Here is a 26,465-nt window from a genome sequence, read left to right as displayed (position 1 = left end):
ACTGTACAATTTGTCTTTATACCCAGTAGAAACAATTGAGGAGTAAATTTCAACCTTCTTTTCAAAATGTTCTGCATCACCCACCAAATTTTTATCCAAAATGCCTTGATTACAGGTCCACCATATATGATAATAGGTTGCATCATCACATTCACATCTCCAACATTTAGCTTGCAAATTCGAGTACATACATGATAGTTTTTTAGGATCTAAGTGCCATCTATAAAACATTTTATAAAAATTCTCTCTCAAATTTTGTGCTAAAAATTTGTATTTTTAAAGTTTATTCTAAAATAATAATATAAAGGAAGTGTGTTATTACAATTGGTTCTGGATATAAAAATGATAGCTTCTTAAGAGTTATTGAGGTAAAAATGATAGCTTTTTAAGAATTATTGAGGTATTTAAATGGATAATTAAAAATTTAAGGGACACCTTTCTGAAGGGTTTGAAATTTATATTTTGAGAAATGACTTAATGTCCTATTGATGTATTAAGAGAATTCTAAAATATTTAACATAAGATTATAGTATTTTAAGAAGGTATATGAGATAAAATGTTTAAAGTTTTAAAATGTTTAATTTTATGAAGGATTAAAGAGGATAAATTTCTAATTTGGAACTTTATTAGGGAGCAATGTTGATTGAGGAAAAAGGACTGAAAAAAATATAGAAATGGTTAATTAAAAATTTAAGGGATAGTTTCCTGAAGGTTTTGAAATCCATATTTTGAGGAATGAACTAAGAAGGTCTTATTGATGTATTAAGAGGTTTTTTTAAATGTTTAATATAAGATTATATTATTTTAAAAGGTATAGGTGATAAAATGTTTAAAGTTTTAAAATGTTTAATTTAGAATTTTTAATGCTGAATAGTTAGAAATTGATAATTGGTTTATGAAGGAATAAAGAGGATAAATGTCTAATTTAGAATCTTATTAGGGAGCAATGTTGAAAAAGAACGGTGTTTGAGGGATGAAAATGAAATTTATCAATGTTTGTTAATGCTTGTAATGCTTGTAATATTGTTAAAGTTGTTGGATTACATACCAAGAAAAAGGCTCTTATATTCAGGAAGAAAGAATTTAATCTAACTGATTTTGAGAATTTACAAAAGGGAGGTTGATGAATTTGCAAAAGAAGAGTTAAAGAGTGTAAGGGAATTTTAAACTTTATAGTAGGTTAGTATATTTTAGCCTTTGCTTGTTAAATGTTATACCCTGTTTTGCTCTGGAAGTCGGGGTGGGAGGTGGGGAGGGGGGGAGGGTTGGGTTGGGATAAAATTGTTGATAAATGTGGGGAAAATGTTACAACAAATGAAATGATAATATCAGGAAAAAAGATGTATTCAGATGATACACTGATTGATTGATTATATATTGTATGTATGTGTGTTTATAAAATAAAAAAAAAGTAATTAAAAAAAGTAAAAATCAAAAAAATCAAAAAAAATATCAAAGAACTAGTTTTCAATTAGTTCTTCAAGATGGTCAGTAGGCCTTTAATAAGGCAAATGAGGTAACTTATATAGGACCCAATAAATTGGTTTCATTTTTTTGTCAGCTGTTCCTTTCTGTTCAAATCAGGCCTCAGAATAATAATGTAACATTTGGGGGAAAAGATGCAACCCAGTAATCCAGCTGCAGAAGCCAAAATGGAAAAGATCTCCACAGCTACCATGTATTTTCCCTTGGTGCTCAGGTAGGTGGGAACAAAGGATATCCAGACACTACAAAAGACCAACATGCTGAAGGTGATAAATTGGGCTTCATTAAAGCTGTCAGGTAACTTCCTAGCAAGGAAGGCTACTGAGAAGCTGACAGCAGTCAAGAATCCCAAAAAACCAAGAACAGTATAAAACATAGTGGTTGAACCTTCTTTACATTCTAGGACAATTTCTTCAGCCATGGAGTGCATGTCAGAATCTGGGAATGGGGGGGAAATTGCCAACCACACTGCACAAATGGAGAATTGTGTCAAAGAGCATGAAAGAACTATAGCGTTGGCCAGCCTTTTCCCCACCCATTTCCTCATTTTGGATCCGGGCTTGGTGGCCATGAAAGCAAGGACCACTATGATTGTTTTCCCCAATATACAAGAAAGAGCTACAGAGAAGATGATGCCAAAAGAAGTTTGTCGCATGAGACATTTTACTTGATCTGGTTGCCCAATGAAGAGCAAAGTGCAGAGGAAGGAGAGGAGGAGAGCAATGAGAAGAATGTAGGTGAGGTTCCGGTTGTTGGCTTTGACAATGGGGGTGTCCTGATGCTTAATGAAGATTCCCAGGACCATAACTGAGATGAAAGAAAAGATGGAAGCAATAGCTGTCAGGCTAATTCCCAGAGACTCTTCATGAGACAAAAATGTGATGTGTTTTGGAATGCAAAGGTTGTGAGCTTTGTTTGGGTACTGATCTTCTGAACATGGGAAACAGTCATCTGCATCTGGAAAAGAAATTATTGCAGTCAAGTGTTTAATGTTATAAACAACAACCCATTACCGAATTGGTCATCACTTCAGAGATATTTCTTTTCCTGACAGTGAGCATTTGAAAACTTCCTTCTTTCCTTCCTCCTTTCTTCCCTTCCTCCCTTCCTCCTTTCCTTCTTCCCTCCGTCCCTCCCTGATACATGAGGCCCTGGAAGTTTTGAGAGAGTTGAAAAGAGTCAAGAGACAGATAGAGCATTGCAGGAGAAAGACAAGGGATGAATCTGAACAATGACAAGCTAGAGTCACTATTAAGTGTGTGTCATTTTTCAATAAGTTATTACTGGACACAAACAGTTCATAACCTTTGTTCGGTCTCCCACCTGCCCTTTTTAGGGAAGGTGGTTGAGAAGATGGTTGTGCTGCAACCCCAGAAGATCCTTGATTAAATTAATTATCTGGACTATCTGGAAATGGTATTGGTCATTCTTTTGGATGATATCTGGAGAGAATGGGATAGGGATAGTACATCCATCCTGGTTCTTCTTGACCATGGTATCCTTTTGAGATGGTTTTGGGAACTGTGAGAGGAAAGAACAGTTCTGGTCTGGTTCACCTCCTTCTTCTTTGATCAGTTCCAAAGGGAGAAAGAGGTTCAGCCTGAAACACCAACTATGGGGTGCTATATGACTCATTGCTTTCTCTGTATCTTTTTATTATCTACAAAAGCAGTTTTAAGAGTCAGCATATTGCCCCCAACAATCTGGGTCCTCATTTTACCGATCTCAGAAGGATGGAAGGCTGAGTCAACCTTGAGCCAGTGAGAGTTGAACTGCCAAATTGCTGGCAGTTGGTAGTCAGCAGAATAGCCTGCAATACTGCATTCTAACCACTGCACCATCATGGCTCTTATGTACTAGTTGTAGCCTTTTCAGGTCTATTCTCTATCACTCATATCTTGGTCATCTCCCATATGGATTATTGCAATGCAATCTATATGGAACTACTCTTGAAGAGGCTGTAGCTGATGTAGAATGCAGCATCACAAACAATATTGGGCACCCTTAGGGTTCCACATATAACACCTCTGCTATACAAACTTCATTTTTTCTCAGTTGCTTCTGGGAGTTCAATTCAAGGCACTTGCTATTACCTTGAAAGCCCTTTCTCAGATTATTTGAAGAGCTGTCATCCCCACTATATGATCCTATCCCACCTAATCAGGCAGGGAGGGAATATTGCAGATTCTGTCATTTAAGGAGTTTTGGCTGGCAGGTTGCAGGAAGATAGCCTTTTCTGCTGCTTCTCCTACTCTGGGGAACACTTTACTCTCAGATGTGAGGCCGGTCCTTGGTCTTCATTATCATGGAAGTTGAAGACTGATATGCAACCCTGGGTGTCATGAGGGCATTCTTTTCACCTTAAGATTTTAACTTTTAATGCTGCAACCCAATTTTAAATTTTGTTTTTAACTTATTCTTTATACCAAGATTTTGCTTTTATACATATAGTCTAGTGAAAAGAAGAACCAGGGGTGTCATGATAAGAGTGTTCCAATATTTGAGGGTATGCTACAAGGAAGAGGTGCTCAATCTATTCTCCAAAGCACCTGAAGGCAGGACAAGAAGCAATGGATGGAAACTAACACAGGAGAGAAGCAACCTAGAACTAAAGAGAAATTTTCTGACAGGGATAACAATTAATCCAGTAGGTGCTTCAACATTGGAGGTTTTTAAGAAGATATTAGATAACCACTTGTCTGAAAAGGTATAAGGTTTCCTGCTTGAGCAGGAAGTTGGACTAGAAGACTTCCAAGGTCCCTTCAATCTCTGTTATTCTGTTATACTAAGATATTTATTTCTGTATTTAATTACTTACTTAACTATTTATTTATTAAATTTATATTACCACCTATTAGAAGACGGTGACTCAAGGCAGCTTACAAGAATATAAAAACCTTATATGAAAACAATAAAACTAATAAAAGAGACAATCAAATAATATATTAAAAATAATATAATAAAATAACCCCCACACCCCCACCCCGGTGACAATATATCAAACAAACCATTTAATGGGCTCGATCCCACTCTGGGTTCCCCAGACCCTCTGGCAGTACCAGGTCTTCCGGAAGAGTGTTAGAGTGGGGGCCATTCTAATCTCTGGGGGAATGATGTTCCAGAGAGAGGGAGCCACCATGGAGAAGGCCCTTCTGGGTTCCACCAGGTGTATCTCCCTAGGGGATGGGACCCACAACATTACTTGCCTCCGTACTCTGATGGGTTGGGTAGATGTGACCGGTCCCTAAAATAACCTGGTCCCAAGCCATCAAGGGCTTTAAAGGTGACAACCAGCACCTTGAATTTCACCCAGAAGCAAATTGTCAGGAGATGTGATACATGTGCACACTGACGTCTGCACAAAACCATGTAGCCACTGTATTTTACACCAACTGGAAGGTGTGGATGTTCTTCAAGAACAGCCCCATTTAGAGCAGGTTGCAATAGTCAAGACAGGAAGTGACTAGGGCATGAGTGACAGTGAGTAGGGATTGTTGGTCCAGGAAATTGCATAACTGGTGCACAACCCGCAGTTGCGCAAAGGCCCTCCTGGCCACAACCACCACCTGCTCTTCGTCCAGGAGTCGCAAGTCCAAGAGAACCCCCAGGTTAAGCACAGGGTCTATTTGGGGTAATGCCACCCCATCCAAGACCAAAGGTGACAATTCTTCTTGGACCAAAGAACCCCAACCCAGAGCCACTCAGTCTTTCAAGGGTTTAGTTTCAACCCATTGCTCCCCATCCAGCCCCTAACAACCTCCAGGCACTGTCAGAGGGAGGACACAGCATCACTTAACTCACCATGGGCTGAGACATACAGCTGAGTATCATTAGCATATTGATGATACCTCAGTCCATGGTGATGGATAATCTCACCCAGTAGCTTCACACAAATGTTGAACAGGAACAGAGAGATTATGTAAAATCCTGTAAACTGTCCAGATTCACATAATTCAGATGATGGTATAGAAATGTGATGAATACGTAAAAACATAACATAAATCTAAATTATTGTTTGTTTCCCAAAATACACTATCAAGAAATTATGCTTGCTTAACTAACTGACATTTCTCCTTTACCATTTATTTTTAATCTTATTTTAAATCTTTCTGAACTGCAATTCTCAAAATGATAATAGGTTCATTCCATGCAATCTTGAAATCCGTTTACTTTCATAGAAAACATAGGTGAACATATTTATTTTCATGGTCTGGTTTATCTTTCCAAGAGTAAAAAAAGATGGCATAATATTTGAATAGACTCCTAAGTAACCAACATCTGTCCTGTATGATAGACACATTTGAAAAGAGATGGTAAACTACAGTATTGTTTACAATTAAAGAGTAATATAAGGCATCACACAAAATAAATAGCATTGAAATCTCTGCTTTAGATCTCTTACCTGTTTTGTTTGAAATTTTTCCTTCTGGACATTTAAGGCAATCATAACAGCAAAAGGGCTTTCCTTCTATTTTTATTTTGCTGTAACCTGATGAGCATGGAGGATTGCACATAGAAAACGGTTGTACCTATTGGACATTGTGAAGGAAAATTGAGAAATTATTACTTAACCTTTCAGGAATTCTTGCATCTGAAAATTGGATTTGACTAGTATTTATTTATTTATTTATTTATTTATTTATTTATTTATTTATTTATTTATTTATTTACTTATTTGTTTGTTTGTTTGTTTGTTTTAATTTGTATACCGCCCTTCTCCAGCAGGACTCAGGGCAGTGAACAGCCAGAATAAAACAGAACATACAAAATTTAAAAACAGTTTAAAAATAATTAAATATTTTGGCCACAATTTAAAACAACCCAATTAAAATCAAATCAAACCCAATTAAAATCAATTAACCAAAACAGTGGGATCAAGCCAGCCCCGCTAGGTGAAATAAATAAGTTTTCAGGGCCCGACGAAAAGTCCAGAGGTCTGATATTGTGCGTATCTCTGGGGGGAGGTTGTTCCAGAGGGTGGGTGGTGCCACAGAGAAGGCTCTCCCCCTGGGGGTCACAGCCCACATTGTCTGGCAGATGGCACCCTGAGGAGGCCCTCTCTGTGCGAGCGTACTGGCCGGTGGGAGGCTATTTATGGCAGAAGGTGGTCTTGTAGATATCCTGGCCCTAAGCCATGGAGCGCTTTAAAGGTGGTCACCAACACCTTGAAGCGCACCCGGAAGACCACCGGGAGCCAGTGCAGCTCGCGCAGGAGAGGTGTCACATGGGAGCGCCCCATCGCTCCCATAATCCCCTGCATGGTCACATTCTGGACCAGCTGGAGCCTCCGGGTGCACCCCAGGAGGAGCCCCATGTAGAGAGCATTGCAGAAGTCCAGGCGGGAGGTGACGAGCGCCTGAATGACCATGCGTAGAGTCCCAATCCAGAAAGGGACGCAACTGGTGTATCAGGCGAACCTGATAAAAAGTCCCCCTGGCCACGGCTGTCATATGCTCTTCTAAAGACAGCCATGCATGCCCAAGTTACGAGCCCTCTCTGTGGGGGCCAGTGATTCTCCCCCAATAACCAGTGATGGCACCAGCTGGCTATATCGGGACGCCGGAAGCCAAAGGCACTCGGTCTTGGAAGGGTTGAGTCAGAACCTGTTTCTCCCCATCCAGGTCCACACGGCCTCCAGGCACTGGGACATCACTTCAAGGGCATTGTTGGGGTGGCCTGTGGTGGAGATGTACAGCTGGGTGTCATCAGCGTACTGATGGAACTCCACCCCAAAGCCACGGATGATCTCACCCAACGGATTTACATAAATGTTGAACAGAAGGGGCGAGAGGACCGACCCTTGCAGCACCCCACAAACAAGGTGCCTCTGGCTCGACCGCTGCCCCCCTGTCAACACAGATTGCGACCGGTCAGAGAGATAGGAGGAGAACCACCGCAAAACGGGGCTCCCCACTCCCAACCCAACCCAACCCTCCAATCAGCACAACATGATACCATGGTCGATGGTATCAAAAGCTGCTGAGAGATCTAATAGGACCAGGGAGCAACCCCTATCCCGAGCCCTCCAGATATCATCCACCAACGAGACCAATGCCGTTTCCATGCTGTGCCCAGGCCTGAAGCCGGACTGGAGCGGATCTGAGATAGACAGCTTCATCCAGGTACAGTGGCAGCTGCCGCACCACCACACTCTCAACAACCTTCGCAATAAAACGAAGGTTGGAGACTGGACGATAGTTAGCCAGAATAGCCAGATCCAGAGAGGGCTTCTTGAGGAGGAGCCTCACCACCACCTCTTTCAAGGTGGCCGGCAGGACACCCTCCCTCAAAGAAGCGTTAATAATCCTCTGGAGCCAGCCTCATGTAACCTCCCGGGAAGCCAGCACCAACCAGGAGGGACACGGGTCCAATAAACATGTGGTCACGTTCAGCCATCCCAGAATCCTGTCCACGTCCTTGGGAGCCACAGGATCAAATTCCTCTGAGATAACACTCTCAAGACCTGCCTCAGTCATCCCATCCGGACATACCCAGTCAGTGGCCAGACATTCCCGAATCTGAGCGATTTTATCATGCAGATACTGCACAAAATCTTCAGCTCGACCCTGCAAGGATCATCCCGTGCTCCCAGATGGAGGAGGGAGCGGGTCACCCTAAACAGGGTGGCTGGGCGATTATCTGATGATGCAATAAGAGCGGAAAAATAACTAGATTTTTCGCCGCTAGGTAGGTCTTAATATGAGACCTCACCAGTGTTCAGTCAGATTCGGAACGGCTGGTCCTCCAACTGTCTTTTCCAGTGTTTCATCTCCCTCAGCTCCTCGGAGAACCAAGGAGCTAGGTGAGTTTGGTGCTGGGTCAGAGGCCGCAAAGGCACGATGCAGTCCAAGGCCCCAGCGGCTGCACTATCCCAGGCAGCCACCAGGTCCTCAGCCCAGTCATGAGCCAGAGTCTCAGGGATTGGCCCAAGCTCCATCTGGAACCTATCAGGATCCATCAGGTGCCTAGGGAACCACCTAGTCGGTTCCGCCTCCCTGTGGCGGGGTGTAGCGGTTAGAAAGTCTAGTCGAAGGAATGAGTGGTCAGACCATGACAAGGGTTCGATGACTATATCCCCTATATCAAGGCCACTCAACCACTGACCAGAGATAAAAATTAAGTCCGCCTATATGAGTGGGACCATGAATTAACTGAGTCAGGTCCATGGCCGTCATGGAAGCCATGAACTCCCGGGCCACCTCAGACATTTCGTCGATGGATGGCAGGTTAAAATCCCCCATGACCAAAAGTCTGGGGGTATCAACCGCCACCCCGGCTATGACGTTGAGCAGCTGAGGCAGGGCCGTTGCCACGTGGCAGGGAGCCAGGTACATGATCAACAAGCCAATTTAAGGCATATACAGTGGTACCTTGGAACTCAACTGCTTTGAATTCATCCTTTGGTTGATACTCAATGAAGAAGCTAGAACTTGTTGATATCAGCTACCTTGTGATTCACAACATTATTCCTTATGAGAACTATTTGTTTAAAACTCATCATTTTTGATACTCATTGTGCCTCTCAGAACTTATTAAACCTTGTTTTTTTTTTAGGGTAATCAAGTTCACGAGTCACTTTGAGAAAAGAGTCATTTTATGCCTGTAATTCCTGAAAGTACTTTCTGAGCATTGAAGCAGTAAGTAAAAATAAAATAAATTATTCACCATGGTTTGATATTGGTGCCAAAACTACCTGATTAAACATGGTGGGCCAGACAATCTCCGCTGCAAAAATAGTAAGAAGATTTTCAGGGGCAGTCACTGGAGCTATGTTTCCAATTTTGATTCGATGAAATGATTGGTTGGGGAAGGTGACCCAGTTGATAACATCAAATCCAGTTGGTAGCTCTCCTCTTTCGTCAAAGGAAACCATTTCTCCAGCACTGTTGTTAAATGAAACAGCTTTCAGATACCAATGAAACTAAATGTAAACCATTAAAAGAAATTTATAACAATTGGAAGCAATGAGCAAGTATGAATGAAGGCTCTTTCATAAATTAGGTGTTAATCTTTTAAGAAAGACCAATCAGCAGATATAACATGAGAAATATTTATTGTTATGGGGTATGATAACAGAAACTTGAATACCTGCAGGAATTTGCTTCTCTCTCACAATCTCTCTTCTTTCCCGGGACTAAATTGGCATTTACTTTCTCTTAACAGTCCTTCTAACGACTTTTGCATCCTTTCTAAAAAAGCATTTAGGTATTTAGAATTCCTTTACTATTCCCATGCATGTTGGAAGCAATATTATAATCTATGTCAGTTGGACTAATAATGTTGATTCTTAATGGCACCCTAGTTACTTGCTGTTTCTCACACGCTCTGGTGTACTAAAATATTGTGAGCATTTGATCTATGAAGAGCCAACAAAAAATTGTTGTGGTCTGTCTATTGATCACTCTTCAATGCCATCCTTTCTTTTTTTCTTATTTATTTCATATTCTTCTCTTCACCATGGAATCAAAATGCAGGACCCCAAACAAATAATCTAGACTCACTGCAGCTCAACACTCTTCCTTCCTTCCTTCCTTCCTTCCTTCCTTCCTTCCTTCCTTCCTTCCTTCCTTCCTTCCTCCTTCCTTCCTTCCTTCCTGTCATAATCTTCTCCTCACTGTGGAATCAAAACTCAGAACCCAAGCAAATAATGAAAGATAATTACAGTATTCATTGTTAATTTAGGACACTGAAAAAAATTCCATCCAGAAACTAGTGGAGGGAACTAATGAGAGAGCTTATATTTCAAAAAGGAGGGCAAAAATGATTCATAAGTAATTACATAACAGATCTTAAGTTACTTCAAGCTCTCCTGTTATTTAAAGAAAACAATGGTCTTAGAAGAAGCATTTGCATCATAAGATTAAGAGGTTCCTAGTGGAATGTTTTGATAGAACTATCAGAAACCACTGTGTGATCCAAGGACACATTCCTTATATCCTATTAAACAGTCCCATTCATTTGGAAACTGATTTACCCATCACTCCTGCTAAAACTCCTCTTGAATTAATATTTGACATTGCCTCCTTCTCATTGTCCATTGTTGCACCCCGTGTTTATTGTTCTCTGGAATTATTACTTAAGTTCTCACATATCACTTATGAGTTAGTTCAGCTTCAGAATACTTTTATTAGTTATACAACTCCAAAATACAGTAATAGCTGAACATTTATATGACTGGCCCTTATATAAATATATAATATATTTTCATTCATGTCGTTTTTACCTGCCACGACTGTTGACTGAGTTCCCAAGCATTTCTCCTTTTTCTGCTCTTAGATGAAAGCATGGCTTGCAAAGCATGGGCCACTGCATAGACAGCATTGTAAATGCTATAACTATGCCCAGTAATACTACATTCAATCACAGATTTAGGAAGGGTCTCCAGTGACTCCGCACCAGTGCACTGATTGTCACTGTCCTCATCTAACCCAGCATTTGGGAAAGAACATTCAAATGCATTTTCCCAAAACACTCTTGTCAAACTGTCCTCTTCTGAAGAAGAAGGCTTTCTCGTCTGAATAAATTTCTTAAACCCTAATATTTCCTTTGAGGAAACTGCCAACGATAGTGCACCATGGATGAAATCCATGGCCCTATATCTTAGAAAGCGGACTGATGTGAATTCCATCTGTGCTGGCATGACCCAAACTTTATCTTTTCTCTTCATTTGCATGTCTTCATATTCTGAAATAAATGGCAACATTCTAAGAATAGCCATGTTCTGATTTTCACCATATGTGATTACAACGTTGGTAGTACTTCTCATAATAGCCTTATACAGCAAAACATAACCATTCAGTTGAATGTCAATATCATTGGTAACAGAGTCCTTTGACAATTCTACTATGAAATCAAAACAAATGCCATTCTTAGAAAATATATCAAGCCTATTCTGTATGAACCTCTTCCCATGTTCAGGGTTTGGGACAATGAGCCCAATCCATTTCCACTGGAAGTGAAGCAACAATTGGACCAGCCCCATAATTTGAAGGTCTTCATTTGGAAATAATTGACGGAAGAAAGCAGCTTCTATGTTGTCATCTATCTCTGCAGTTGAACCATATATGAGCTAAGAAAAAAGAAGAAATTAGAGTATATACTTCCAAATCACTTATGTCTATTTTAAGGATCTTATTTAAATATGAATGTTCTCCAGGCAAGGGCAGAATTGATTACTATTTGCATATTCCAATATAATTTCTATGATAGTTGTTTCTTTTTGTTTTAATAAGCAAAGCTCCAGAAATGTAAGAACTGCAAGAATGAATATGAACCTCTGGATTATGCTATGTTTACACATGTTTCCATGACATGATTTACCCCATAGATTAGGTATATGCAACTTTCTACCATTTTGAATCATTCCTCTCTGTCCCACCCTGGATGAAATATATTTGGATGTTTAGCTTGATTGTGATTTTTCCCAAAACACTATATGAGGCGATGTTGGTTATCCCTTTGTTTTGAATGTTTCTGACACTAATAGATTCAAAAAGATAAAAATTTGGAATAGAAATTAAACTAAATCAAGCAAGAAATACTGTATTTAGATTTGACTCCTTTCTTTATGGGATGGCTCTTACCTGTGGGATCTTATATTTGCTCAGAATGTTTGACATGAACTGAGCAATGAAAGCATTATGTCCTGCAATCACAGATATTACATTGTCCTTGAGGTCACATTTGTAGTTGGGGATGAATTTTCCCTTTGTAGAGATAAGCTCCATGGAAGCCAGATAAATCCATTTTGGCAGGTAATAGCTATTGGAGATATGGATACCAAGGGTGATGTTTGGCAAGATCCTGGAATTCTCATTGATTTCTTTGATTGCAAATTCCAAAGCCAAGATATGCTGGTAGTTTTGCATATAATATCTGAAATGAGTTTTATAACATCTGTAGCCAGATCTGGAATTGACTGCATTCTAATTGTATCACACAAGTTTAGACTGTGCAGGCACAAGGACTGATACAGGTGGAAGCACTAGCATCAAAGAAACCATTTGTTTAATATTTCAAGAAAGAGGTCTAAGCAATATATCAATCCATAGGCATTCAGGCAGCCCAATTGCAAAATGTAATAAACATCAATAATTAGTGGGTTTTTACCCCTTAATATGGAGGTCTATATTTAATTTTATTTCCTACCCTAATTTTCTAATTTACTTATTCAATACACTGGAAATTTCTGAGGAATATTTGATATAATATCTGCATGTAGGACTAACTGCAATCTGTTTTATTAAAATTAAACTGATACCTGCTAGAATGGTACCAAATCCATAGAAATGAAAACACATTGGAAAATAACTTGTGTAACAGATGGAAATTGAAGCAATATTATTGAGAAATAATAGTGCAGGATAGGCAATTTAACTTTCATCCTCCATCCTAATTCTATCATGTCACAGGCTTTAACTATTTTCTGTATTTGCATTACTGAAAAACAGGAATTCCATACATTAAATCACCAAACAGTTCATCTGATGTATTTCTTCTGAATGTTATTTCATCAGATACCATGTAAATTTGATAAGAAATGCCCGCAATGACCAAATCTTCTGAATGATATCGCTTGTGCTTAATGAAAGGCTGATTTCCTACAGAACATTTAGCAAAGGTTGTATCAGCATCTACATACAAGGACAATATTGCTATTGCAAAGAATAATATCATTTTGTACAACGATTTATCTCTCATCCATCTGTTCACTTCCTGAGAATTAGGCATTTGAAATAGGACAGCCTGAGATACAGTGTTCCATGAGGCTGCTTTAAAGTAGAGATTTACTTTTTAAAAAATCAGAATGACAGGACTTGGTCCTCTAGCTGTACCCTTGGAAAAAAGAATATTGCATCTTTATTGCAGGGGAAATATATTACTTTTAATATTTTCTGTAACTCCTTAGAGATTGAAAATAAGAATGCATAATTGATAATGATTGTACAGGTCTAGACATGCTCAGATGAACAAACCAACTTGTGATTCACAGGGTATTGTAACCTGCAATTAAGGAAAAAATTATAGTGACGGGGACAGAAAAAACTCAATGAGAAATGTAAAAAGTTTTGTTCTCCTGGATCTGCAGTTGGCTTCAAATGGAAATTTACAGCTGAATTCAAATGGAAATTTCAGTCATGATTAATTAAACAACAAAGTAAATCAAATTGCATTAAATGAAATTTGGATCTCACTGTTAAGAAGCATCGTTCTCTTCAGATATTTTAAAAATAATACAATTAATCAAAATACTGGTACTGTCTGAATTTTGTTTGATATGCCAGTTGGTCACCAATGTGCTTATTTGTGTCACACTTATAATATTAGCATTAGCACTGCATACATAATTCTTCAATGGAGGTTTTCCCCCTTGGGGAAATCAGTAACAGAAGTAGAATAACTATTGGCACATTTGGGGCATTTCCTCCTCTTCTATATGGGTCCTTGAGTGAAGCCCAACTTCAGATAGAGGGAGAGAGAGAGAGGGAGGGAGGGAGGGAGGGTGAGAGAGGAGAGAGAGGGGTGAGGAGAGAGAGAGAGGCCCATACACTTTATGTGTATATAAAAAGTAAAGGTTCCCCTTGCACATATGTGCTAGTCGTTCCCGACTCTAGGTGATGGTGCTCATCTCCGTTTCCAAGCCAAAGAGCCAGCTATGTCCAAAGATGTCTCTGTGGTCATGTGGCTCGCATGACTAAACACCAAAGGCACCCAGAACGCTGTTACCTTCCCACCAAAGTGGTCCCTATTTTTTTGCTTGCATTTTCTATGGGCTTTTTAGGTTGGCAGAAGTTGGAACAAGTAATAGGAGCTCACACCGTTATATGGCACTAGGGATTCAATCGACAAGCTCAGTGTCTTAGCCACCGAGCCACCATGTCCCCACCTATGTTTATATACATACTCATAAATATAAATGGAGTATACATACTGAACATAGATTTTTTCCAAACTTTGCTATTTCAGTAAAAGAGAATATTTGTAGCTAAGGGTTGAACTGTCTGGACCTTAGTGCTCTCTGAGCTTGGTTGCTTTCTTGCAGATTTTTCATTGGATTAGTAGATAATACAATCTGTACTACAAAGGAGTGGGGTTTTCTCTCATTGTATATGGTGGCTTGCCTTGTCAGTGAGGTCTTCATGGTTCCTTAATTAGGCTGTTGTTCACTGTTAGCTTGTTTGACAGCATTACTAGTTTCTTGATTGGACTTGTTTACCTGATTGTTGGTCTAGCATTAATTTTTCTGTTGATTGCCAGTGATGAGGTATTTAAACATTTTTGTTTTCTTTTTGGCTTTTTGATTGTCTCTTTTGAATGATATATAGGTGTTGTTACCTCTATATGCATTTTTGGACTCATCTGGTCTCTGATTCTCAGTTGAAAGTATGGTTTCCCAGCTGAAACTCTGGTTAAGACATTCCATGTGTTCTGACATAGAAATTAGCATGGAGATTAAGGCACTTCCATCATGTCTTCTGATGATGATTGGTTGTTGGTGTTCATGGATGCGCTCAAGTAGTCTTCTGACTTTTGTCCTACCAAGGGCCTGTTACAGTCCTTACACTATATGTTGTATTTCTACTCTGGGACTGCTGGGTCTTTTGATTTACTTTAGATGCTTTGGGGGGCTTTAATTGATTTATGAGAGATACAGGAAAGCCACCTGGTTTGCCCTTTGCTCTATATTATTTACTCTTGTAAATAATTTTATGTTGTGTTAGTTATTTGTTTTATGAAATTTACATTGACAAGTAGATAATATTAGGGAATTGTCAAAACTGCTGAAAGATTTCAATCCCTAATCCTAGAAATACTTACACATATATCTTTTTTTTATTTTCTCAATTCTGTTTTAGAGGTTTACCTACTGCCAACAGATTTACCATCATTTCTACGAGTTACATCTTTTTTAGACATGCTCAAACCAACAGGATACACAGGGTATCACAGGGTATCACAAGGGTTACAGGGTATTGTAACCTGGAATTAAGGACAAAATGATAGTGACAGGGGACGGAAAGAACTAAATGAGAAATGTAAAAAGTTTTCTTCTCAGACTATTGACTCTGGAGGGCCATGATTTACAACTGAGTTGGCAAGCCTTCTTGTGGCATGAGAAAATCAAGACTCATGGTTACTTTCAAAGACATTACAAAATGAATGCACTATTGTTAATATGGGAGAAAATTAGAGAACGTTATTTGAGGATACCAGTTTGGCTTTCAACAGTGGAAGCACTGATCCATCCAAACGTCATTAACAGTGGAAATATTGTTAGATATAAAGATATTTTGAATAAAAAGGTGAAATTTAAAACTAAACAAGAGCTGAGTGATCAATGCATCGACATGGCATGGTATTCACAAGTGCAGATACATTCTAGATATGAGAAAGATGCTAAATATGGTTTCTTTAAAGAATTAAGAGAATTAGATAAGATGTTAACAGGGACAGAAGAAAGATTGATAAAAAAGCTGTATAATTACTTATTGGTCATTATACTGGAAGATGAACAAGTGAAGGACAGAATGATAGCATGGGCAAAAAAACTTTGATTACACAATAGAATTAGATAAATGGCAGAAGTTGTGGGACAACTAACAATGTCAACTGCACATAAAGAAAATCTGTATAAGATGTTTTATAAATGGCATCAGCCCAGAGTCCTCGGAGACTGGGCGGCATAGAAATATTAATAATAATAATAATAATAATAATAATAATAATAATAATAATAATAATAATAATAGTACCAAGAGCCTTGGTACTACAGTGGTTTAAAGCACCCTGTTATTAACACAGCTGCCTGCAATTTACTGCTGGTTCGAATCTCTCCAAGGTTCAAGGTTGACTCAGCCTTCCATCCTTTCTAAGGTAGGTGAAATGAGGACCCAGTTTGTGGGGGCAATAAGCTGACTTTGCATAAATATACAAAAGTATGAAGGCTATTGCTGAAGCATCCAATTTTCCCAGCGCATAGTCCATAAATGGTTTCCAAATTTTCCAGAAAATATCTTCTTTATAGTCACCATTTCTAATTTTAATATCACATGTCATTTTAATTTATTACATTTCTTTGCCACCTATATTGCTGTGGGCATATTCTAGGCAGCTTACAATCATGAAATGGAAGGAAAATGAAAAGAATGTAACAAAACAGAAGTAAAATAATAAAATAAACAATGGCAAAGGAACACAGGGAAATAATACAGTGGGAAGGTGAAGTCTGCCATTGATCTACCTCCTGTGTGAAACTCTGCCATTTGGTCCCAAAGCCAATTGGCAGAGTCATGTCTTAAAACGTTTGTGAAAGGACAGGAGTAGTGATGGGTTTCAGCAGGTTCTGACTAGTTCTGGAGAACCAGTAATGGAAATTTTGGGTAGTTCGGAGAACTGGTAGTAAAAATTCTGACTGACTCCATCCCCATCTATTCTCTGCCTCTCAAGTTCCAGCTGATCTGGAGGAAATGGGGATTTTGCAGTAACCTTCCCCTGGAGTGGGGTGGCAATGGAGATTTTACAGTATCCTTCCCTGCCATGCCCACCAAGCCACGCCCACCAAGCCAAACCCACAGAACCAGTAGTAAAAAAATGTGAAACCCAGCACTGGACAGGAGTACGGGTGGATCTTACCTTACATGGTAAGAAGTTTCAAAGGGTAGGTGCTGCAGCAGAGAAGGCTCTTCTTATGGATCCCGATAAGCAGAGTTCTTTGAACAACGGGATCCAAAGTAGGCCCTCTCTGCTGGCAAGAGTAGGCAGTTCATCAGATAGCCTGGACCGATGCCGTTTAGGCCTTTAATGGTCATAACCGACACCTTGAACTGCAGTCAGAAGCACATTGGGAGCCAGTGAAGTTTTTGGAATAGAGATGGGTTACCCTAGAGCAGTGGGTCTCAACCTTCCTAATGCTGCGACCCTTTAATACAGTTCCTCATGTTGTGGTGACCCCCAACCATAAAGTTATTCCATTGACCATTGAAAATATGTGTTTTCTGATGGTCTTAGGTGACCCCTGTGAAAGGGTTGTTCGACCCCCAAAGGGGTCCCGACCCACAGGTTGAGAACCACTGCCCTAGAGGCCCCAAAGATTACACTGCTGCTTCTGCACTATGCATCAACTAAAGCTTTTAAGCAGACCGCAAGGGTAGCTTCATATAGATACAGTAGTCCAGATGAGAGATAACCAGGGCTTGAGTAACAAAGCACAGGTGTCAGGTACAGATAATGCAGTCCTAAGGATGAAAAATTCTCAAATCCTGGAGCTCCCTGTACCGAAAGCCACTCAGTTTTGCCAGAGTTATATAGGAAACATGCTATAAGAATTGCATTCAAAATGTTGTATTTCGCAACTGCATATTTTTGGTTTAAAAAAACCAAAGAACTAGTTTTCAATCAGTTCTTCAAGATGGTCAGTAGGCCTTTAATGAGGCAAATGAGGATTCTGTCACAATTTAGAGAACTTATATTGGACCAAATAAATCAGTTTCATTTTTTTGTTAGCTGTTCCTTTCTGTTCAAATCAGGCCTCAGAATAATAATGTAACATTTGGGGGAAAAGATGCAACCCAGTAATCCAGCTGCAGAAGCCAAAATGGAAAAGATCTCCACAGCTACCATGTATTTTCCCTTGGTGCTCAGATAGGTGGGAACAAAGGATATCCAGACACTACAAAAGACCAACATGCTGAAGGTGATAAATTTGGCTTCATTAAAGCTGTCAGGTAACTTCCTAGCTAGGAAGGCTACTGAGAAGCTGAAAGCAGTCAAGAATCCCAAGAAACCAAGAACAATATAAAACATAGTGGTTGAACCTTCTTTACATTCTAGGACAATTTCTTCAGCCATGGTGTGCATGTCAGAATCTGGGAATGGGGGGGAAATTGCCAACCACACTGCACAAATGGAGAATTGTGTCAAAGAGCATGAAAGAACTATAGCGTTGGCCAGCCTTTTCCCCACCCATTTCCTCATTTTGGATCCGGGCTTGGTGGCCATGAAAGCAAGGACCACTATGATTGTTTTCCCCAATATACAAGAAAGAGCTACAGAGAAGATGATGCCAAAAGAAGTTTGTCGCATGAGACATTTCACCTGATCTGGTTGCCCAATGAAGAGCAAAGTGCAGAGGAAGGAAAGGAGGAGAGCAATGAGAAGAATGTAGGTGAGGTTCCGGTTGTTGGCTTTGACAATGGGGGTGTCCTGATGCTTAATGAAGATTCCCAGGACCATAACTGAGATGAAAGAAAAGAAGGAAGCAATAGCTGTCAGGCTAATTCCCAGAGGCTCTTCATGAGACAAAAATGTGATGTGTTTTGGAATGCAAAGGTTGTGAGCTTTGTTTGGGTACTGATCTTCTGAACATGGGAAACAGTCATCTGCATCTGAAAAAGATATTATTGCAGTCAAGTGTTTAATGTTATAGACAACAGCCCATTACCAAATTGGTCATCACTTCAGAGATATTTCTTTTCCTGACTGACCATTTGAAATCTTCCTTCTTTGCTTCCTCCTTTTCTCCCTTCCTCCCTTCCTCCTTTCCTCCCTCCCTCCGCCCTGGTGAATTTGAGATGACCATGAAGCCCTGCTGAATTTGAGATTTTTCTACGCTAACCCCTTCTGCAAGATATATTCAGTTGGTCCAGCTCCAGTGATTAATGGGGCCAGTGGGGTTCCAAAGTGAGTTGGGGAGTTGTTTCATAGGATTTGCTGCATGGGCCTGCCAAATCCCTCACTGTTACTGGAATAGAGAGTTAGCAGAGAGCTTGGATAGAATTGAAGAGGGTCAGGCCCATGCAACTTTTTTCATCCCATTGAACCAGGCATTCTCGGTGCTTTATGGAAAATTTGAGAGGGTTGAAAAGAGTCAAGAGACATCTAGAGAGTTGCCGGAGTAAAACGAGGGATGAATCTGAACAATGACAAGCTAGAGTCACTATTAAATGTGTGTCATTTCTCAGAAAGTTATTACTGGATACAAACAGTTCATAACTTTTGTTCAGTCTCCCACCTGCCCTTTTTAGGGAAGGTGGTTGAGAAGATGATTGTGCTGCAGCTCCAGGAGATCCTTGATTAAATGAATTATCTGGACTGCTTTCAGTCAAGTTTCAGGCCTGGATATGGGAAGGAAATGGTATTGGTCATTCTTTTGGATGATGTCTGGAGAGAATGGGATAGGGATAGTACATCCATCCTGGCTCTTCTTGACCATGGTATCCTTTTGAGATGGTTTTGGGAACTGTGAGAAGAAAGAACAGTTCTGGTCTGGTTCACCTCCTTCTTCTTTGATCAGTTCCAAAGGGAAAAGAGGTCCAGCCTGAAACACCAACTAAGGGGTGCTATATGACTCAGTGCTTTCTCTGTATCTTTTTATTATCTACAAAAGCAGTTTTAAGAGTCAGCATATTGCCGCCAACAATCTGGGTCCTCATTTTACCGACCTCAGAAGAATTGAAGGCTGAGTCAACCTTGAGCCAGTGAGAGTTGAACTGCCAAATTGCTCGCAGTTGGCAGTCGGCAGAATAGCCTGCAATACTGCATTCTAACCACTGCACCATCATGGCTCTTATGTACTAGTTGTAGCCTTTTCAGCTCTACTCTCTATCACTCATATCTTGGTCATCTCCCATATGGATTATTGCAATGCAATCTATATGGGACTACTCTTGAAGAGGCTGTAGCTGATGTAGAATGCAGCATCACAAACAATATTGGGCACCCTTAGGGTTCCACATATAACACCTCTGCTATACAAACTTCATTTTTTTTCTCAGTTGCTTCTGGGAATTCAATTCAAGCCCTTTCTCAGATTATTTGAAGAACTGCCATCCCCACTATATGATCCTATCCCACCTAATCGGGTAGGGAGGGAATATTGCAGATTCTGTCATTTAAGGAATTTTGGCTGGCAAGTTGCCTTTTCTGCTGCTTCTCCTACTCTGTGGAACACCTACTCTCAGATGTGAGGCCGGTCCTTGGTCTTCATCATCATGGAAGTTGGAGCCCTGGTAGCGCAGCAGACTAAAGCAGACTAAAGCGCTGTTATTAACATCAGCTGCCTGCAATTACTGCAAGTTCAAATCTCACCAAGCTCAAGGTTGACTCAGCCTTCCATCCTTTCTAAGGTAGGTAAAATGAGGACCCAGATTGTGGGGGCAATAAACTGACTTTGTATAAAATATACAAAAGTATGAAGGCTATTGCTTAATGCATTGTAAGCCGCCCTGAGTCTCTGGAGAAGGATGTGAGGTGGGTCCTTGGTCTTCATTATCATGGAAGTTGAAGACTGATATGCAACCCTTGGTGTCATGAGGGCATTCTTTTCACCTTAACATTTTAACTTTTAATGCTGCAACCCTTCTTTAAAATTTTGTTTTTCCAAGGTCCCTTCAACATTTTAACTTTTAATGCTGCAACCCTTCTTTAAAATTTTGTTTTTCCAAGGTCCCTTATTCTGTTATACTAAGATATTTATTTATGTATATAATACATTAATATATATTCAAAAAATAATATAATAAAATAACCCCCATCACCCACCCCAGTGACAATATATCACACTAAACATTTAATGGGCTCCATCCCGCTCTGGGTTCCCCAGACCTGCTGGCAGAACCAGATCTTCAATGTCTTCCGGGAGAGTGTTAGAGTGGGGGCCATTCTAATCTCTGGGGGAATGATGTTCCAGAGAGAGAGGGAGCCACCATGGAGAAGGCCCTTCTTCTGAGTTCCACGAGGTGTATCTCCCTAGGAGATGGTACCCACAACATTACTTGCCTCCCTACTCTGATGGGTTGGGTAGATGTGACCGTTCCCTAATATTACCTGGTTCCAAGCCATTAAGGGCTTTAAAGGTGACAACCAGCACCTTGAATTTCACCCGGAAGCAAATTGGCAATCAATGAAGCTCCCGCAGGAGAGATAATACATGTGCACACTGAGGTCGGCACAAAAACATGCGGGCCACTGCACTTAGCAATAGCCTCTCACCGGCCAGTACGCTCCCATAGAGAGGGGCTCCTCAGGGTGCTGTCAGTCAAACAGTGTCGACTGGCGGCCCCAAGGGAGAGAGCCTTCTCTGTGGGGGTGCCTGCCATTTCGAACGAGCTCCCCCCGGAGATATGGAGGATCCCGGATTTACGCACTTTCCACCAAGCCCTCAAGACCTTTTTATTTCAGCAGGCTGGCCTGGCCTAACTTCCTTTTAATTGCTATTTTAAATTTGTTTTAAAACAATGGGGGTGTTTTAATTTGTTTGGGCCAAATTATTTAATGTGTTTTTACATTGTTTTTTAAATTTTTTATTATGTGTGTTTTATCTTTTGGCTGTTCACCGCCCTGAGTCCTTCGGGAGTAGGGCGGTATATAAATCCAAAATAAAGAAAAAGTAAAGTAAAGAGGGAGGACACAGCATCAATTAACTCACCACGGACTGAGTCATACAGCTGAGTATTATCAGCGTATTGATGATACCTCAGTCCATGGTGATGGATGATCTTATTCAGTAGCTTCATATAAATGTTGAACAGGAGCGGAGAGAGTATATCTCTCCAGGGTAAGCTGTGCAGATTCACTTAATTCAGATGACGGTATAGAAATGTGATGAATACATAAAAACATAACCTAAATTTAAATTATTGTTTGTTTCCCAAAATACACTGTCAAGAAATTGCTTAACTAACTGAGATCTCTCCTTTACCATTTATTTTAAATCTTTCTGAACTGCAATTCCCAAAATTATAGTACGTTCATTCCCCTCAATCTTGAAATCTCTTTACTTTCATAGAAACCACAGATGAAAATATTTATTTTTATGGTCTCGTTTATCTTTCCCAAGTAAAAAAAGATGACATGATATTCAAATAGACTTCTAAGTAATCAACATCTCTCCAGAATTATGGACAAATGAATTAGGACAAATAAATTATGGACAAATTTGTACAGAGATGGTAAACTACTGTTTATAATTAAAGAGTAATATAAGGCATTGCACAAAATACTTAGCAGTGGAATCTCTGCTTTAGATCTCTTACGTGTCTTGTTTGAAATTTTTCCTTCTGGACATTTAAGGCAATCATAGCAGCAAAAGGGCTTTCCTTCTATTTTTATTTTGCTCCAACCTGATGAGCATGGAGGATTGCACATAGAAAAGGGCTGTACCTATTAGACATTAAGAAAATTGAGAAATTATTACTTAACGTTTCAGGAATTCTTGCATCTGAAGAATTGGATTTGACTAGGATTTAAGGCATATACAGTGGTACCTTGGAATTCAGCTGCTTTGAAACTCACTGAATTCATCATTTGTTTGGTACTCAATACACAAGCTGTATACAAAGGTATCACTGTATTAACAAAATATTGTCCAACAGGCCAGAAACACACATTGGGAGAAGCAAGCAGCCTTAGTCATTTTACAAACAACTCTTAAGATATGAGAAATGCAACTCTATTGCAAAAATATGATGTTGAGTAAATATTAACCAATTAAATAAGTACACAGGCTGGATGCTGGGATGGCCATGTTGTACGAAGCATATATCCTTAAGTAACCATGTGACAGAAAGTGGTATAATTTAGGAAATGTAGCCATATTGGTTATTTTTTAAGACTCTTTTGTAATTTGTATAATCAACCTACTCTCTAATAAACAATTTGGTTTCAGAAAAAAATATCCTGTAATCTATAACTTCTATACTGCAAAAACCTATGGACTACAAATCTTGATCAGGGCAAAGTTATAGATGCAATTTACATAGGCTTCTGTAAAGCCTTTGATTCAGTGGTACATGACAAACTACTTCTAAAACTAAAATCCTACAGCATCTCCGGACCCCTCCATAATTGGATAACTGCGTTTCTTTCAAACAGACAACAAATGGTCAAAATAGGGAGCGCCCGATCAAATCCTGCACCTGTTAATAGCGGTGTCCCCCAAGGCAGAGTTCTAGGATCAACAATCTTCATACTATACATAAATGATCTTTGTGATCATATTATAAGTATCTGCATTCTCTTCGCCATTGATGTTAAACTAATTAACACTACCAACAATGCTGCTACCCTTCAAAAAGACCCTGACTTTGTGTCAGAATGGTCAAAAAATTGGCAACTCCAAATCTTAACCAACAAATACTCTGTCTTACACATTGGCAAAAAGAATCAGAACACTAAATACAAGCTAAATTCACATGACCTTGTAGATGACCCTCACTCTGTCAAGGACCTTGGAGTACTCTTATCAAATGATCTAAGTGTCAAAGCCCACTGTAACAACATCACCAAAAAGGCATTAAAGGTTGTAAACCTAATCTTGCAAAGCTTCTACTCTGGTAATATTACACTACTAACCAGAGCATACAAAACATTTGCTAGACCAATTCCTGAATACAGCTCATCTGTCTGGAACCCGCACTACATATCAGACATTAATACAATTGAGTGCGTCCAGAAATATTTCACAAGAGGAGTCCTCCACTCCTCTGCTTGTAACAAAATACCCTATGACATCAGACTTGAAATTCTGGGTTTAGAAAAATTAGAACTACGCCGCCTTCAGTATGACCTAAGCATAGCTTATAAAATCAACTGCTACAATGTCCTACCTGTCAATAACTACTTCAGCTTCAACCACAACAATACATGAGCACACAATAGATACAAACTTAAAGTAAACCGCTCCAGACTCGATTACAGAAAATATGACTTCAGTAACAGAGTTGTTAATGCCTGGAATGCACTACCAGACTCTGTGGTCTCATCCCCAAACCCCCAAAACCTTAACCTAAAACTGTTGACCTCACCCCATTCCTATGAGGTCTGTAAGCAGATGCATATATTTTTTTTTCTAAAAAGTGATATGGTATCTGGGTTAGTCATCCAATCATCACATCTTAATGAAATATTTCTAATGTGTTTGGAATGTAGTTTTCTCTGAGGCCCATGGTAATTTCTTTTAGTGTCGAATCTGCATCTACTGACCAAGTCAAAGCAGAACCCTGAAAGATGTTTCTAGTCTCCCCTTCTGGAAATGTCTTAACCTTTGAGGCACATTCAGTTGCAAACCATTCTATATTCAAATATGCTATGAAAATTCAACCATCACGAGTCACCATTTCAGAATCATTTATTTCTTCAGTTTTAACATAAATGAACCACTCAGTGAATACTGTATGTTCAAAGACAAAACACTTGTAGAAATATGTGTAAATAATGAATTACCATTTGAATATTCAGGGTCCAAAGAGCCTTTTCTGCCATGAGTCCCACCCTCTGGGACATTGTTCTCCTTGAGAGAAAATCCACCTGTACTCTTAGTTTACACGTAAAGGGTATCAAAACCTCACTCTGCTGATAGGCCTGGAGCTCCAATGGAGGTGTTCCATGTTGGAGATGGTTAGTAGACTAGGGAGAAGATGCTGCCTCTGCCCCTTTGTATACTGATGATCTAATTTTAGTTAATTTTTAATTTTTACTCGTTTGTATATTTGCTTTTATGATGTTGTCAGTCAGCCAGAGTAGTCTGACGATGAGATGAGTGGCATGTAAATTTAATTAATAAATAAATTTGATCAACTCAAAAATAATAATAATGGAAGTTAGTGCAGAATATTGTTGAATATGGTGGGCCAGATAATATTCTCTGCAGAAATATATCAGTGCAATTTCAAAGGCTGATACAGATCCCCATATTTTGTAGAAGCTATGACCGAGTAAGAGGTTAGATACCCGTATTCTTTTCAGTATATGCTTTTTATATTGTAATAAAATGCCTATAGTTTTTAATATAATATTAAATATTGAAGAATGGTTTTTTTTAAAAAAAATGATATATTTTAATCTTTTCTGAAAATGTTTATATTTTTTCTTTTTTTTTAAGACACAGAAAAATCTGTAGGATGAGAAAAAAGGCTGCATTCTCTTGTTATAGAATGACAATTATCTTATTCACCCTAACAAATTCAGTTCAAGTGAGTTTTTATATTGGGTTTTTAATTTATTATTATTCTGCTTTTTTTCCCCCTACAAAATTAAGCTAGAATGGTTTCATAAATGAAAAACAAAAACAAAACCCAGGATGGAAGCACAACTTTGGTTAATTTATGCTTTACTGCTACCTTTGTAGAGAAATATAGGCTTTTCATCTATGTACTGCATTTTTTAAAAATGATGCAAACATGTTTAGTAATTCTAACTCTGGGGATAAATCATAACTTCCTCAACGGCTTTAGCATCTCTTTCTCTGATATGGAGATTCAGTGAACACTAATTTGATGGAGTATTAGGGAGATGGTGGAGAAATGGAGAGCGTCTTCTACCCAGCAGTCCTTATAACTGCATTTACTGCAGCATCATCTTCGTTTAACAACCCCATCATCCCTTGTGAGATTGGAGTCTGGGCAACTGAATGGAGTGTTAGCAGAGTGTTTACTAGCCAGATGCCCTTCCTGATGCCAATGCGGACAGTTGTTCAGCAGATATATTCTCATTGTGTCCAGAAAGAGAAATATCTGCTTCTACCTAGAATTGAACTCACAGGCTCCTGATTGTGAGGCAAGAGCTCCACCTCTAGGCCACCACACCACTCCTAACTGGATTTACTGCATGACGCTAATTAAATGAAGCTGACTTCATAATAGGGGTGTTTGGTGTCTGGGTAGGAAAACTTATAGTACTTGTATCTGTTACACAGGGAATGTCGCAGGTTGCATTTTTAGGAAGCTGAGTGTTACTAAAATTTGTCACTTTACATAGTGTTGCTATTTGGGGTCCTGTTTCTAAAACTCCAATATTCCCAGAAATAATATAAACTCTGGAACAGAGTTTTTCCTTATATTTTGTAAACCCATGGTGAATAAAGAAAATTATTCACCATGGTTTGATATTGCCGCCAAAACTACCTGGTTAAACATGGGGGGCCAGATGATCTCCTCTGCAGAAAGAGTAAGGAGATTTTCAGGGTGAGTCACTGGAGCTATTTT

At 39.4% G+C, this 26,465-nt stretch overlaps 2 protein-coding genes across 2 annotated transcripts; both read right to left on the bottom strand.

Moving 5' to 3' along the window:
• Window positions 1-1,493: 1,493 nt before the first annotated feature.
• Window positions 1,494-13,161, bottom strand: LOC117659602 (vomeronasal type-2 receptor 26-like). Its single transcript, XM_087894465.1, has 6 exons — window positions 12,947-13,161; window positions 12,069-12,246; window positions 10,709-11,554; window positions 9,179-9,406; window positions 5,888-6,014; window positions 1,494-2,442 (listed from the first exon to the last, which is right to left on the bottom strand). The coding sequence occupies exons 1-6, from the start codon at window positions 13,159-13,161 to the stop codon at window positions 1,547-1,549; spliced, it is 2,490 nt and encodes an 829-aa protein (XP_087750591.1). The 3' UTR covers window positions 1,494-1,546.
• A 4,812-nt stretch (window positions 13,162-17,973) lies between these two features.
• Window positions 17,974-18,921, bottom strand: LOC132711611 (vomeronasal type-2 receptor 26-like; the record flags this gene model as incomplete). Its single annotated transcript, XM_060690988.2, has 1 exon — window positions 17,974-18,921. A coding segment is annotated over one exon (948 nt), but the record flags the coding sequence as incomplete, so codon positions are not given.
• Window positions 18,922-26,465: the final 7,544 nt, after the last annotated feature.

The sequence above is a fragment of the Pantherophis guttatus genome, chromosome 4 (genome assembly GCF_059756535.1).
Source record: "Pantherophis guttatus breed Tessera chromosome 4, ASM5975653v1, whole genome shotgun sequence".
NCBI classification, from domain to species: domain Eukaryota; kingdom Metazoa; phylum Chordata; class Lepidosauria; order Squamata; family Colubridae; genus Pantherophis; species Pantherophis guttatus.
Note: the sequence above shows the minus strand (reverse complement) of the source record. Positions and strands in the feature narration are given on the sequence as shown.